This window comes from Nannospalax galili, unplaced genomic scaffold (assembly GCF_000622305.1).
Source record: "Nannospalax galili isolate Female #2095 unplaced genomic scaffold, S.galili_v1.0 scaffold369, whole genome shotgun sequence".
Classification (NCBI taxonomy): domain Eukaryota; kingdom Metazoa; phylum Chordata; class Mammalia; order Rodentia; family Spalacidae; genus Nannospalax; species Nannospalax galili.
The window spans coordinates 1681385-1697093 of record NW_008360318.1 but is presented as its reverse complement, the minus strand read 5'-3'; the positions used below and the strand labels follow the sequence as shown (position 1 = coordinate 1697093).

Genomic DNA, 15709 nt, shown 5'->3' with positions numbered 1-15709 from the left:
GAGAGAGAGAGAGAGAGAGAGAGAGAGAGAGAGAGAGAGAGGAGACCGAGACCCTGCCTCAACTTAGAAAGCAAAAACAGGAATGGAGATATAGTAGAATGTTTGCCTAGCGTGTGCAAGGCCCTAGGTTCAGCCCCCATTTCTGCAAATAAACAAACAAACAAAAATCAACAAATGAGAACAAGAACCCTTATATATTACTAATAGCATCTTGGTCATTTATTCCTAAGTTCAGCTCTTTAAAAGAGTGGTTTACAAATGTATTTATATATGGGGAGTAAACATTGATACCAAAGAGTTCTAAATACTGCTACTGCCTGTGTTCTCTACTAATTATCCACCGCATAAATAATCTCATGTAGTATTAAACGTAAGTACTTAATATTGTGCAACCTTGTTTTAAGATACTGTGGAATTGGACTTCTGTTCATATCCTAATAAGAACGCAATGACCTTTTTTTCTCAGCTACTCTTCATAATACCTGTTACTTAATACTTACAAGTATGGACAAATGATTGTGAACTTTTGACATAGTATTGAATATACTTAATGGTACTGTAGTACTATATTTAGGTTTCTATGTGAAAAAACCCACCTAGTTTCAGTTGTTGCAAAAGCAAATCATGTGGGGTGAAGTTGTAGTTCAGTTGGTAAAGTGCTTGACTAGCATGCATGGAGCTCTGAGTTTTATCCCCAACACTGCATAGACCAGATATGGTGGTCCACACCTGAAATCCCAACCCTTGTGAGGTAGAGGCAGGAGACTCAGTAGTTCAAGATCATCCTCAGGTAGATAGTGAGTGTTTCAGGTCAGCTTGAGAAATCCTGGGCATTAGGAGACATTGGGGATGATGGATAATCTGTGGTGATGATGTAGCTATGTATGTAGATCAGAATTTATAAAATCACACACTTAAAAATGTACAGTTTTCATGTATCAGTTATACCTTAACAAATTTTATTTTGAAAATTAAAACTCTGATATAGCAAGACCTTCAAGAATGTTCAGCTGGTTGAGCTTTCTACTGGTGATAATTATGAAATTTGATCATTTAAGGTGTTTTATAATCAACTTTGTTGTTTTTAGTTTAGTGAAAAATTATAGAATTTGCTTTTTATGACCTTTACTGGGCAAGTGAAGAAGGAGTATTGAAATGTAGTTATTTTTGTCATATGTGCATGCTAGCTTTCCAAATTTCTAAGACTGAAAATTTTAGAATATTGAGTCTCAGATGAGAATATATTTGGAAGAATGTATCTTCTCAGCCTCTCCCACATGCAGTAGTCACTTAACATTTTAATTAAACTTTGACTCTTGCTTCTTCTTTCCCATTAGTTTCGATTTGCAGAAATCCTTTTAACCTTAATCACTTAGCTACACCTGCCTCCCCACATCTGTGGCCCCACAGCCCTTCATTCTCCTCTCTGCCTTTTGTGTTTTCCATCTCATGGCCCTCATATAGTGCACATGCTTTGAGTTTCAAGATAAAACAGCCAATCAGTTTTTTAAAGTATTGGACTTGCTATTTAATGATCAGTTGCTTTTAATTTGTACTAATATTTCAGAAATGTCAGTGCAATGATTACTGAGCTTTGAGCAGTAGTGTTTATTATTCTTAGAATTGTTTTAGAAAGTAAAAGTATAAAATGGGGCTGGAAAATAGCTCAGCAGGTCAAGTTCTTGTTTTATAAGCATGAGTATCTGAGTTTGGATCTCTAGCAACCACATAAAAAGCTGGGCATGGCTCCTGCCTGTGCATGTGTCGAAAGGCAGAGACAGGAGAGAGAGAGTGTGTGTGTGTGTGTGTGTGTGTGTGTGTGTGTGTGTGTGTTCTGTCCAGCCAGTCTAGCCAGTGAGCTCCAGGTTCAGTGAAGACACCTGACATTGACTGCTGGGCTCCACACATGCACCCACACATGCATGTGTACACACATACCCAAGAAAAGGAAATTATAAGATGGATCAATGGCAGACAGTTTAACATTACTTATGAAATGAAACATTTGGTCATCCAATGTGTACTGAACCTGACATATCTGAAATTGAATTTTAACTAGTCCTTCCTATCTTTAAAGGAGTTGAATGCTGACTTAATTTAATGGTGTAAGTATATACTGAAAAAGTTTTGAAACCTGAGAACAATAATTTCCTCCTGGTAAAGTTTACTTTGACCTTGTTTTAATGTTCCTAACTAAGCATAACTTGTGCATACACACATGAGTTTGTGTGTACATGTTTATGTGAGTCTATGTATGCATTCTTGATTCTGCAGTTTTTCACGTTGCCACTAATTGCATCAGCTAAAGTTACTCTCAGCTGAAACCAAAGACTGTGTTCCCTCTGATGGTAGAAGGGGTTGGGACTCAGTATTTCCATACCACACATGGACAGACACTAGAAGTACACAGTAGGAGGTTCTACTTCGTGAAAACTCAGAAGGTGTTCATATAGCTCCTCGTCGAAAAGCTCACCCGAGAGGCATTAACTACCCATACTTCTGCAGTGTGGGTTTATGATGGGGTGTCCCCTCAACAGCTGCCTCTGGCTCCTGTTAAGCCATTAACAAGACTCTCCCCAGGATTCCTTGGAAACTGTGTGCCTGCCTGAATAATTCATTACATAGTGATCAATTATTCATAATCATTATTACAATAGAACTAAACCTAAAGGTGGAATCATTCTGCCACTTATGCATATCAGAGATCATCAGGAGACCACAATGGAGTTGACATCCTTGGTCCCTCCACCTGTTTGTTTCTCTGAAGGGATTCCAAAGAGAATAGCCTCTGAGAGGGCATCAGGGTCCCTGAAAGTGACAGCCACTGCCCTGCTGCTCCTGTGCCATCTAGTCTCCTACTCAAGCTGTCTGTCATTTGAATTCTGGCCTCATTTACACCTACAAATTAAAACCTAGGTTTGAAGGAATGTGGGAGACATTTATAGCACTGTTGGTTTATTAAACTATTTTTAGAAGCTGTACAAAGATACAAAACTTGCTTATAAAATATCTTTTCTGGGATGATAGCAAATATCTTTAGAACATTTTATTGACAAGAATCACATTGCATTTGCTTGTCAGAATTACATCTAATTTTTATGTTATTTATTGGGCCATACCATTCATATAAAGCAATGCCATATAATTTTCATGTATATATATCACATAAAATGTATTTTAGTAAAATTAATATAAAATTATAATAAGTGGAGCTATTTTTTATGTTGGGCATGGTAGTGTATGCCTTTAATCCTAGATTTTGGAAAGCAGAGGCAGGTGGATCTCTGTGAGACCAAAGCCAGCCTGGTCTACATAGTGAGTTCCAGGCTACCTGGGGCTAAAGGAAAGAAGAAAGAGATTGTTTATTTTTTTCTAGTCTGTTGGGATATAAAGAAAAATGACCGTTTTTGTTTTTTTTGTTTTGTTTTTGGCTCTAACACTTCATAGATGCTACCCTTTTTGTGCCTTGACAGTTTTTCTGTGGTTACCTCCAAAAGTAAACTAGCAGTCCTTTTAATCATGGGTCTTTGAATGCTAAGATTTACACATCCTTGTTTGAAAAGTCCCAGCCTGTAGATAAAAAATTCCACATTGGTTAACAAGTATTTTTTAGTAGAAATTCTGAAATTCCAGTCTTTTCCTTCTTTTTATTTTTTTGGTGTTGATGTTGGTTCTCAAAGGAATGGAGACCAAATGGTAGTCATGTTTTTTTTTTTTTTGTACATGTATGTGTGTGTGGTGTGTGTGCTTGTGTTAGGTGTGTTTACAGGTATGTGTGTGGAGATGCATGTGGAGGTCCAGGGTTGATGTCAGATGTCTTCCTTGATTTATGTCCACATTATATAGTGAGAAAAGGTCTCTCACCAAACCTGGAGCTCACTGTTCTGGCTAGTCTTGCTCCAAGGATTCCCTGTCTCCACCTCCTATGCACTGGGATTACAGGTGGGCTGCCATGCCCACTTAGCTTTTATGTGGGTTCTGCTCATCTGAACTCTAGTCCTCATGCTTTAGTAAGTTCTTTACCCCATCTCCCAGCCCTAGTCATGTTTTTATTTATTTTTAAAAATACTTTATTATTTTTATTTTATGTGTATGAATATATTCCCTGCATGTATGTAAGTGCACTCATGTTGTGCTGTTGCCCATGGAGGTCAGAAGAGGGTGTTGGATCCCCTGGAACTGGAGTTATAGATGGTTTTTAGCTACCATGTGGGTGCTGGGAATAGAACCCAGGTCCTCTGCAAGTGCTCTTAACTGCTGAGCCATCTCTCCAGTCCCCCAACCATGTTTTTAAAAATCATTTTATTAGGTTTAAAAAATGTTTTTACAATAAAATTAGTTTTGCATAGTAGTGGGTTTCATTATGACATTTTCTTTCTTTTTTTTTTTTTTTCAGTCAGTCTTTTTGAGACAGGGTCTCCCTGTAACCCCAACTGGCCTGAAACTTGTTGTGTAGACCAGGCTAACCTCAATCTCACAGAGATCTTCATGCCTCTGCCTCCTGAGTGCTGGGATTAAAGGCCCGCACCACGAGCCCAACTGCATTATGGCATTTTTATCCATGTACATAAAATATTCTAGTCATATTTGCCCAATTACCCCCTCTCATCCCTTCCACTCCCGTTGGACCCCTTCTTATTTCCAAGTCCCCGTTGTCCTTTCATGTCTTGTTTGTTGTTTGTTTTTGTTTGAGACAGAATCTCACTATGTAGCTCCAGCTGGCCTGGGACTCACTTATGTAGACCATCCCAGGCTAGACTCCATCTCACAGTGATCTGCCTTCCTCTGTCTCCTGAGTGGTGGCATTAAAGGTGTGTGTCACTATGCCCAGTGTCTTTTTTTTTTCCTGCCTTTAGGAACGTGAGAGAGGGATTATTTATAGGAGTATGGGTACCTTACACCACTGGAGGAAATGTCTCTCCCACCCCCAATTAATGTTAACTGAATATAGATCCTCAGGGAGAGGTGGGGTTGAGTGACCCCCTCCCTCAGGATGCTAGTCACTGGACCCAACTTGTACAGTTCTTGTGCAGATAGTTAATCATAGCTGCTATGAATTCAGGAGTGCTAGGCAGGTTTAAAGTGGTATAAATCCATACCTTTCACACCAAACCATGTATTCTGCCCCAGAAGCCACCACTTACGGATTTAAGTATAATTTAGTTTTTACTATTATGAAAATACATGGTAATTTTTAAAAATTATTTTATTTATATTTATTTTTATGTGTATGAGTGTTTTACCTGCATGTATATATTATATACCACATGCATGCAATGCCAGAAGAGGCCAGAAGAGGGCATCAGGTACCCTGGAACTGGCATTATTATGGATGGTTGCTAGCCACCAAGTGGGTGCTGGGGACTGAACCTGGGTCCTCTACTGGAGCAGCCAGTGCTCTTAACTGCTGAGCCATCTCTCCAGCTCCTATTTTAAGCTCACATTTTAAGACAAATGTGAGTATGTCATGGAGAGGGTAAAAGTTTGTGCGGCTTTTTAATTTAATTAAACGTTTTTTGATTTATTTATTTTTATTTTATGTGTATGAGTGTTTTGCCTGTATGTATGTAAGCGTGCCCATGTTATGCAGTGCCCATGGAAGCCAGAAGAGGGTGCTGAATCCCCTGGAACTGGAGTTACAGGTAGTTGCTAGCTGTCATGTGGGTACTAGAAACTGAACCTGGGTCCTCTGCAAGAGCAGCCAGTGCTCTTAACCACTGAGCCATCGCTCCAGCCCCACCATTCTGTTTTTTAAAACAGTCTAATAATATGTTGCATGGTGAGATTATGGAATAACTTTTTAAACTGTGCCTTTAGCTTATTTTAAATCCTTTGTTACGCATATATTGCTGCAGTGAATAAACCTGTCTGTGTGTCATTTCACAAATTTGTCACAATTTCTTACATGGATTCTTAAAAAACATGAGATTTCAGAGGCGTGCCCTACCAGTCTCAGTGTAGGCCTGTGAGCTTAGCCTCTGCTGTCTGAGAGGGTGAGGGTTGAGAAACTGCTACTGAGCCTGGTGGTGGACTGATTTTCCATCTTCTGAAGTTAACTCTGCTGTGATGGGCTGGTGGCAGCAGTGCTACTTTGCCAACCTGTGTTTCTTTGGTGATGTAAGAAAATGTGTAAACATGGTTGCACTTTATAAACAGAAATCATGCAAAAATGTCTTTCTTACAGGCATTTAACATAATATGACATTTGGAGCTGTGTGTTTTCAGAACTGGTTCAGTGCCCTATGACCTTAAATCCTGGAGCACAAAACCTTGTATTTTGGAAGTCATTGAGTTTTTATAGTAAAAAGGGTTCATGCTGAAACACACTTGGAATACACTGGGTTCCACAGACTAAAAGCAGATTCCTTACTCGAGGACTCTTTGGCTACTTAAATCTGCTGGGGATAAATTGTGGCTCTAAGTCCTTGATGTAGTAGCCTGTAGAATTTCCCAAACTTGTTACACCATTGAACCATCCTGGGCCTTATTAGCACTGATGTACTGAGGAACACAAACTGGGAATGACTGACAGTTTGGGATATCGTGGACACCATGTTGAACTTAGAGGTTACAGCACATGTAGAATTTAAGTTTATAAAGGGTGGAGTAAGAGAAAGAAGAGCAAGTCACTATTTTAAAGCTGGTCATGATGAACAGCAGATGGTGGTAATGCGACATACAGACCAGCTGTTAAAACTCAGCAGTATTTCTAATGACAGCATTAAGTCAAGGTCCAAAATGTCTTTAATTATGGTCTGCCAATAGTTTCACTGACTAAATGAATAAAAGGCTAAACATGGGCCATTAACATACTCTTAATTTCTTAATTTCTTTCTAGGAAAAGCATAAATGAGCTGAGACATAAACTTGGAGAAATCTTTTCTTCACAAACCATTTTATATGGGATGAGATAGATTAGTTTTGTCCCATCCGTGTATTTAGATGGATGTTCCTAGATGTGTGTTCTTACTCTTTTAAAAGAAAAAACCTCTTAATGTTATCAGACTAAACTCTCCATTGTCCATGAAAAAGGCAGAGAGCAGTTGCAGTCATTCAGCAAGCAACTATTGAAATGACACTTGGGCCAAGAATGTGATGAACCAATGGGGTGAGAGAGACCAAGAACTCTAAGCTGCTGAGAGGGATGTCTCACTTCCAGTCTTTTGACGTAAGGGCTGTAACACACGATAGTGAAAATGTGATATGCTTTAAATATTTAACAAAATGAACACACAATGCAGTAAAATTTGAATATACTATTCACAAAAGAATTACAGGATTATTATAAATTTTATTTACAATATATTATTTTCAGAGTTGTTAAAAACTAGAGCACCCATTTAAAAGTGTATAGTGAGCATCTTTCCAAGCTATTTTTGTGTCACTATGACAGAAGATATATTCTGGGTTATAGCTTTTGTTAAGAATGAGCATTTGGAGGCCAGTGAGATGGCTCAGTGGGTAAAGGTGCCTTCTCCTAACCTGACAGAGTTCAATCACCTGAACTTACATGGCAAAGGGGACAACTGTCTCCTGCAAGTTCTACTCTGATTTCCACATGTACTGTGTGTTACATGAACACCCATACATACATATACATACACTTTCACACCGTAAATAAATAAATGCAATAATAATAGAAGAAGTGAGCATTTGGAGATGGGGAGATGGTTTAGTAGGTAAAATACTTGCTGTGCAAGCATGGGGACCTGAGTTCAGTCCTCAGAAACCATGTAATAAAAAGCCAGACATGGTGATGTACACTTTGTAATCCTTGCACTTGTAATCCCAGAGGAAGAGCCATGTGGATCCCTAGGACTTGCCGTCAGCCAGTCTATCCAAATTGGCAAGCTCTAGGCTCAGTGAGAGATGCTGTCTTAAAAATGTGAAGAGTGACTAAGGAAGACACCCGATGTTGGCCTCTGCAAGCATGTGTGCACCTACACACACACACACACACACACACACACACACACACACAGTGAGCATTTAAAGCCTTCATAAGTCTGCATCCCTGAGCAAAAGGATCCTTTGTCTACTTCTGTGGTGAATTTTGATTCAGATGATAAGCTCAGAGAGATGCAGAGTGAAGGTTCTCCCAGTGGCAGACATCTGGACCCACTGATGAACATGGAATTGCTAGAAATGGCCTGGGGGTGTAGTGGCTTATATCTATGGGTGTCATTTAATATGCAAAACCACAATTTAAGATTACCCTTGATGGTGCAGTTGAACCATTTCTCTAACATGGCACCTGTGCCTAATTCCATGACTGAGCTTGCTTACCCCTATTTTCTTGATGTAGCGGGAATACCTTCAGGCAGGGATGATGTCTTCATATAGGGGTGTGTATATCTACACATAATATATATGTATAGTATATGTGTATGTGTGGGAGAACATGCATAATATGGTGCATATATGGAGGTCAGAGGACAGCTTTCAGAGTCATTTCTCTTTTTCCACCATCTGAGTCCTGGGCTCAAACTCAGATCTTCACTTGGTGGCAGGTGTCTCTGTCCAATGGGCAATCTCATCTGCCCTGATGTCTTTATAAACTGGTCATACTATGTTACCTCTTTGGAAAGGAGAGCCTTGATGTCTTGCTGTTCCTCGGGTGAGAGGAAATCACTCTTTTGAACTGATCTTTCTGCATCATATGTTAAAAATAAAGAGATGCAAGGGATTTATGTCAGCCAAGTGCTTAATGCAGTGGAGAAATGTGATTAATTAAAAGTGAGGAAATCATAGTTACTGCAAGGAGTCTTCATTGTGAATGTTGGCCTTCAGTCCTTGGTCAGTGGTTAGGCTGCTGACAGTGTCAGGCACTGTTCTATCTGCTTTTTCAGTGGTTGTTTTTTGGGACAGGGTCTCACTGTAGCCCCAGTTGGCCTAGAACTTGCTATGTAGACGAGAATGGCCTCCATTTCACAGAGATCACCTGCCTCTGCCTCCTGAGTGCTGGGATTAAAGGTGTGTGCCACCAGCTGAGGTGTTTTTCTAGACAGTGAATTCCACAAGTCTCTGTGAAGAGAGGACATTCTGGTGGGGTTGTTGGAAGGGATAGACAATGAATAGATTCATTTAATATATTCAAATTGTTTAATGCTATAGATAAAAATAAAACAGAGTAGAGCATGCTGGGTAAGTCTTATCAGATGTGAGTTGACAATATTATGTTTGATGTTATATGGTAGGAAATATTTACTCTGACAGAACATCCCAAATGAAAGCTCGATGGAAGGAATTTTGGAGCAAAATCTATTGCCATGGCTCTTACTTTCTAGCAGCAGAAGGATATACTACTTCCCATATGTTTATGTTTATGCCTGTGCAGTAGAGCAAAAACCCAAGTATGCTGTGTGTTGCTCAGCTCCTTTACTGGAGACCTGGAGCCTTTTATTGCAGGAGAGTTAAGGTAAGCACGGGAATAGTGAGAAATGGCAGTTTGATTTTCCCCTAAAGGACATTAGTTTCATTTCACTACCTCAAGGCAAGTGGAGACTTAAGACATCCCCAGGCCTCATCATGTGTCTTCTTATGAGGAGATTTCACACTGGGATGAATGGGTGCTCCAGAAGAGCCACAGGACAGATTCCCAAAGTGATAGCTGCCCCAGTGATTATAGTTTATTATTGTATTACCTCAAATCCATGCACCTCCCTTCAGAAGAAAGGCTGTGTGTTATATATAGTGAGGGAAAACTGTTTGAAACTACCTAAAAGCCAAGTCCTTTGGGAAGAATTCATGCCAGCATGCTGTCTGTGGTTCTGGTAGAGATTGAAACAAAGATTGTACTATTCAACACATGTCGAGTCATATCAAGGGCCCAAGGTTTCTGCCTTGAAGGAAGATGACACAGGGGTCAGAAAAGATGCAGCCACATAATCAGAGATGCAGAGACAGGAGCAGGCAAACTCCTTTCTATAACCCCATCTGGGGCCTAACAAAATCAACTCCAGATCAAGCCTATTTGAACCGAGAAGAATCTCCCTTTTAGACTGAGCTCTGATGCTGCAGGTGGTTTTCTCTAGGCATTGCTTACCCGTGTTTTACATAAGGAAGACCCATTGGCTCATCTCCATGTATGAAAGTCTCAAAGCCTCCACTATAGTTCCCTGAAAAGACTCATGCAACAGTTTAGACAAGAGGGAAATCACCCCTAATTTAAGATCCTAAGATAGTCCCTGTTTGTTCACCAGTCTTCCCAAAGAGGTCTCTCTGAGCAACAGAATTATACCATAAGAGGTGACTGGCCCAAATGGAAGGTGTGCTGCAGAGTTGAGAGCAAATCTCAGTCTCAGTCCTCTCTTTCTGTCTCTTTGTCTCTCTGTCTCTCTTCTCTTTCCCTTTCTTCTCTCCCTCCCCCCTCTTCTCTCTCCCCTTCTTCTCTCCTTCCCTCCCTTCCTCCCCTCTCCCCTTCCTCCCTTCTTTCTTCTCCGCACTCTTCTCTGCCCTCTGTTCTCTCTGTCTCATGCTGGACTGGAAACCAGGGCCCTGTACATGTAGTCAAGCACCATACTCCTGAGCTATATCCTTATTCTAGTTAGCTTTCTATTGCTGTGATAAAAAAAAACAAACACTGAATGAAACCAACTTGGGGAGAAAAGGGTTTATTTTATCTTAAATTTCCCAGGCAACAGTTTAACACAGAGGGAAGTCAGGGCAGGAACCTGGAGGCAGAAGCTGAAGCAGAGACAGTGGAGGAACACTGCTTACTGGCTTGTTCCCCTGGCCTGTGCTCAGCCTGCTTTCTTACAAAACAACACAGGACTACCTGCCCAGGGGTGGCACCACCTACAGTGGGCTGTGCCCTTCCATGTCACTCAACAATCAAGAAAAAGAAACCCACGGACATGGCCACAGGCCTAATCCAATGAAGGAAATCCTTAATTGAGGTTCTCTCCACCTGGGTGTGTCAAGTTGACAAGTGAAGCTGTCTAGCACAATCCCTGACTTGAGGTTTTCTATATCTTAATTGAGGGCTTAGCCACTAAATGTTGAAAACAAAATTTGTATTTAAAGATGGATATTTTCCTTTTGTTTTTCTGTGATTCTTAAAATTTCATCCATCCCCTTAAAATGTAGGAGGCATAAAGTAAAATCTCATAAAGTTCATACTTTTTATTCCAGAAATTATCTTTTGCATTATTCTATATTAACAATAGTATAACTTTTTCTTCTGACAAAAAATACTTCCACAATGTAATTTTGTTTTAATAGTAATTCCATGCTGAACATATTTTTTTTTCAAATCCCCAGGGTGGGGGATATTGCTCAGTGGTAAAGTAATTGCTTAGCATGTGCAAGTCCCTGAGTTGAATGCCCAGCACCACAAAATGACAATATTAAAACCAAAACAGAATACACCCAGGTAAACTACAAGGCAATACTGATCTCAGGAGAATACTTAACTCATGAAAATTCATTCTTAGATTATTAAAATTAAAGGCATCATTTTTATTTTTTATTTGAACCATATGCATTTTTATTTTAATAAAATGAATGGAAAATTAGAACTGTATGTTTAAAAACACACACATTTTCCAAAGCAAAACTATCAGTTACATGCAAGCATCACCAAAGGAGATGACGAAGGTGTTCGTAGGATATTTAATGTTGAACGTAAAGCACAGTTAAACACCTCATTTTTTTTTGTATTAGAAAATGTATTTGTGAAAAACTGTCACACAAACATGTCACCACTCTTGTTCTTGAGAATTTCATACATTTATACAATGATATGTGATCATATCCATTCTCATTTCCTTCTTCCAATACCTCCTATATCCCCGTGACATATCCCCCTCCCAACGTCATGTCTTTTTTTTGATAACCTACTAAGTCCAACTAGTGCTACCAATGTATGCATTAAAAAGAATGATTCTCTCTTCCTCATCAGATGTCAACTGCCAATAGCTTCTCAGTAGGGGTTGAGACCTGGAGGGCACCTCCCTCATCTAAATGCATTATTTTTCTTGGTTTCCATGAAAATATATTTTAGCTCACCAAAATTATATAAATTTCATTTCAAGGTCTATTTTCTGTGAGCTTAGAGATTCAAATAAGGGAAAACTTTAAACATTGATTGATTTTGTATGTGAACATGTAAATAATTCATTAAAGCTCCGTCAACTTGCAGGTATGTGCATTAATTTTTTTCATGGAGTCCTTTCAAGAAGTGAACCAAATTAAGATCCATCAACATGGTGTGAGGTACATGTGTTTAATGACCCTTGTATCAAAGTATGCACACAGTTATTTCCACTTGATGAAGCTTTTCTACTGACTCTAGAAAGTTTATTTTTTAGTGCCCCCCTGGTAACAGAATTGCTTTAAGCATGTGATTTGCATAAGCATATAAAGATGTTTTCCTTTTTCCCAGGGTTCCTATTGCCTTCTTGGCTTCCCAGTCTGTACCGCAGTCTTGTAACACTTACAGGTGAGGGATGTTGGTTGCTTTGAAAGATACACAGGAGAGTGACATATCAAGCCCTGCCTCACTATATTGAACATATTAAAGGCAAAAATGATCTAGTGACTAGAAATGAGGTTGGGTAGTTTAGTGACAGATTATAAACATCATTTATGATATAAACTAGATCAAACACATAATTTGTGTGGCCTGGTATGAAATAAGAATGCTGAGTCCCTTGCTAAAAAATATAATTTCAAGGCAGTGACATCAGAGTATTAAGCCAGATTCAGGGTCCTTCTGAACACTTGATTTCATGTGCCTCTGAAGCCAGATGGAGATAGTGTAGGTTGGGTATTGCCATGAGATGGGGAGTGTGGAGCAGGGAAAAACACCCTATGGTAGATTTACAGAATAGTTCAGTAGCAGTCAATGTAATTGGACTGTTTGGTTATAAGGGTGAAATGATCTTATTTGAACATATTTCTCAAAGAATTGTAGTCACAGGAGTATTAGATGCTATTTACTGTGAGAAAATATTCTCAGTCTTTGTACTGTCAACTGTTGACTTTGCTTGCTTTCCCCATTGGGACAGTTTATACAGCTTTCTGATGATTAGTGGAATCTAAGTTTACCTGGAAACAAATTCTTTGGGGTGAAGGGCATCTCTAAAACACTGTCAATATAAAAAAACACAGTCTCACCTCAATAGGGAATAAGCAGTAGTTTATTCAGTCAAGTATGAATGACCATGGCCTGAGAACACAGATTCAGGTTGCCTTGAAAGACGTGTTCCACTGTGGAAGTGGCTGTGTGAGATTTATCAGTTACAGAACCAAGAAAGTCATAATCGAGGAACTCACCTTATACTGATGGGAATGGGTACTGCAAAGATGGAAACTGTTTAGATGTTGTCTGATCATCTTAGCTTGTGGGTTGCTGGAATATTGTTAAGAATACTTTTTTTTTTTTCGGTCTTTTTGAGACAGGATCTCCTTGTAGCCCCAGCTGTCCTGGAACTATGTGGACCAAGCTGGCCTTGAACTCACAGAGATCCACCTGCCTCTGCCTCCAGAGTGCCGGGATTAAAGGCGTGCGCCACCATGCCCAGCTAAGAATACATTAAAAAATATTTTATTTATTATTTTTATTTTATGTGTATGAGTGTATTGCCGGCATGTATGTGAGTGCACCCATGTCGTGCAATGCTGTGGCGGTCAGAAGAGGGCTTCAGATTCTCCTGGAACTGGAGTTAAGGGTGGAGTTAAGGGTGGCCCCCATTATGGCGATGTGGGTGCTGGGAATCGAACCCAGGTCCTCTGCAAGAGCAGTCAGTGCTCTTAACTGCTGAGCCATCTCTCCAGCCCCATGAATACATTTAAAAATTTTGTTTTTATTGAATTTTTGTGTATTTTATATACAATATCTCAAACAATTTTAATCATCTTTATAACCCCATCCCCACTGGCACCCTCCCATAGCCCTCCCACTGGAACCCATATACTCTGTCCTGGGTGTTAAGGCCCACTGTGTCAAGTCAGTGTCCCCAGATATTCCCCAGTGCAAATCCATCCACTGAGGTCTAGTCAGCCTACCTAGAGTCCCTTGTTTTGGAAGATCAGCTCTTCCTCACCCAGCAGTAATCAGTTGCCAATATTTCTTCAGCTAGGATTGGGGTCTGGTGTTCATTTCCCCCAAGTACCACAACTGGGCACATACATTGTCTATGAATTGCCCAGGCCTAAGTGACACATATACAATGTAACTTCTACACAGAATATAGGTGCACAGAGCATAGAATGGGGGTAAAGAAGAGGATACTTAGTGAATCTCTCAGTTCTCATTAATGAAGCTCCCTCATGCAACAGAGGTCCAGGAATACAAAAGGTCACAAATGGCCAAAACGTAGAAATTAAGAGTCTGCAGAATGCTGGTCCTTGGACAGGACTCCTATATTAAGAATACATTTTAAAGGTTTTGATAATCACTAGGTTGTTAGTCCAGACACAGAAGTGGGCAATGAATGGCTTTTAAAGGGAGGAGAGGCAGCGCTAGATAATTTGGTTCTGCTCTGCAACATTCTAACTGTCCACAATTTCAGAGTTCAGCATCTGACCTTGTAGAACTTTGAGGTATGTGAGGCTTCTCTTTTTTTCTGGGAACTTCAGTTTGCAACATTATGCTGAGTGAAAGTGACAGAAGTAGATTGGCGTTGTGTAGGTGTAGGTCCAGGGATTGGGAGGATCTGAAGGAACATTTTACCTTCCCGATTTTCCTTCTTCCCTGAGAGCAAGCACTGCCAAAGTTCGCATCTCTAGCATTGACCTTTTGCCCATTTTTCAGTCTCATATTTTGAAATCTTGGATTTCGAAGATCAGTGGACTGTGCTAATGTGTCTGCTTTGTTCACTGTGCATCCAGTCACCTATCAGGTTTCAAGGGTCTGTCAAGTTTGCTTTCATTTTCCACTCTCAACTTGGGCTTTTATTTACAGTTTGCAACTTGGTAGCTTTCAGTAGGTGAAATACTTGTTGCTTTCCTCAAGCTCAAGGATAATTTTTAAGTGCTACTTTTACAATGCCAATCCCTTGGTAAAGATATTTACAGCTTTCAAATCATCTTGCCAGACAAAAGTTAAATGAAGGCCCATACTGAAGGCACTCTATAAACTGGGCTGTGTCTATCATTAACCCCCAACCTCACACATTTACCTTATCTCCTTCTGTGCTTCGGTTTCTGTCTGCCTCCTTTCTGTTGTTCGGAGGAAAGGATGTAGTGGGCTGTGAGTGCCCCACCCCACATTGTCTTTTTACAATAAGATCCTGAATTTAGGTCCCAGAGTGAGTGCTAAGCTGTTGAATTGTCTTAGCCAGAGACATTTCTGCAAAGGCATACATGTAACTAATATGCACATGGCAGAATACTCAACTCCTTAGCTATGAGAGGTATTCACATCAAAACCAAAAGAAGCCAGGCGTAGTGGCACTCACCTTTAATCCCAGCACTCAGAAGGCAGAGACGAGTGGATGGATCTGAGTTCCAGGCCAGCTGGGGCTACAGAGAGACCCTGCCTCAAAAAGATCCCCCCCCCACCAAAAAAAAAAAAACCCAAAGAAGAGGTCACTTCATACCAGCAGAATGGCTAGAATAGAAAAGATAGATAACTGTCAGGATGTAGAGGAAGTGGACCTTCATACTCTCCTTGTGGGAATGTATTAAAATGCTATATATAGCCATTTTGCAAAAACCACATGGCTATTCCTCAAAATCTTAAATATAACCCAACAGCTTCACC

The 15709-nt window shown here is 40.0% G+C and overlaps 2 protein-coding genes across 4 annotated transcripts in view; one reads left to right on the top strand and one right to left on the bottom strand.

Annotated features, from left to right (window-relative positions):
• Positions 1-15709, top strand: part of Nek11 (NIMA related kinase 11) — a 331808-nt gene that overhangs the window by 13425 nt on the left and 302674 nt on the right. Inside the window, 1 exon segment of the mRNA XM_029559675.1 lies at positions 14033-14061. Coding sequence (XP_029415535.1) covers positions 14033-14061 — 29 coding nt within the window.
• The window catches only part of Aste1 (asteroid homolog 1), a 67986-nt gene that overhangs the window by 27118 nt on the left and 25159 nt on the right, over positions 1-15709 (bottom strand). The gene's annotated exons all lie outside the window — the stretch shown is intronic.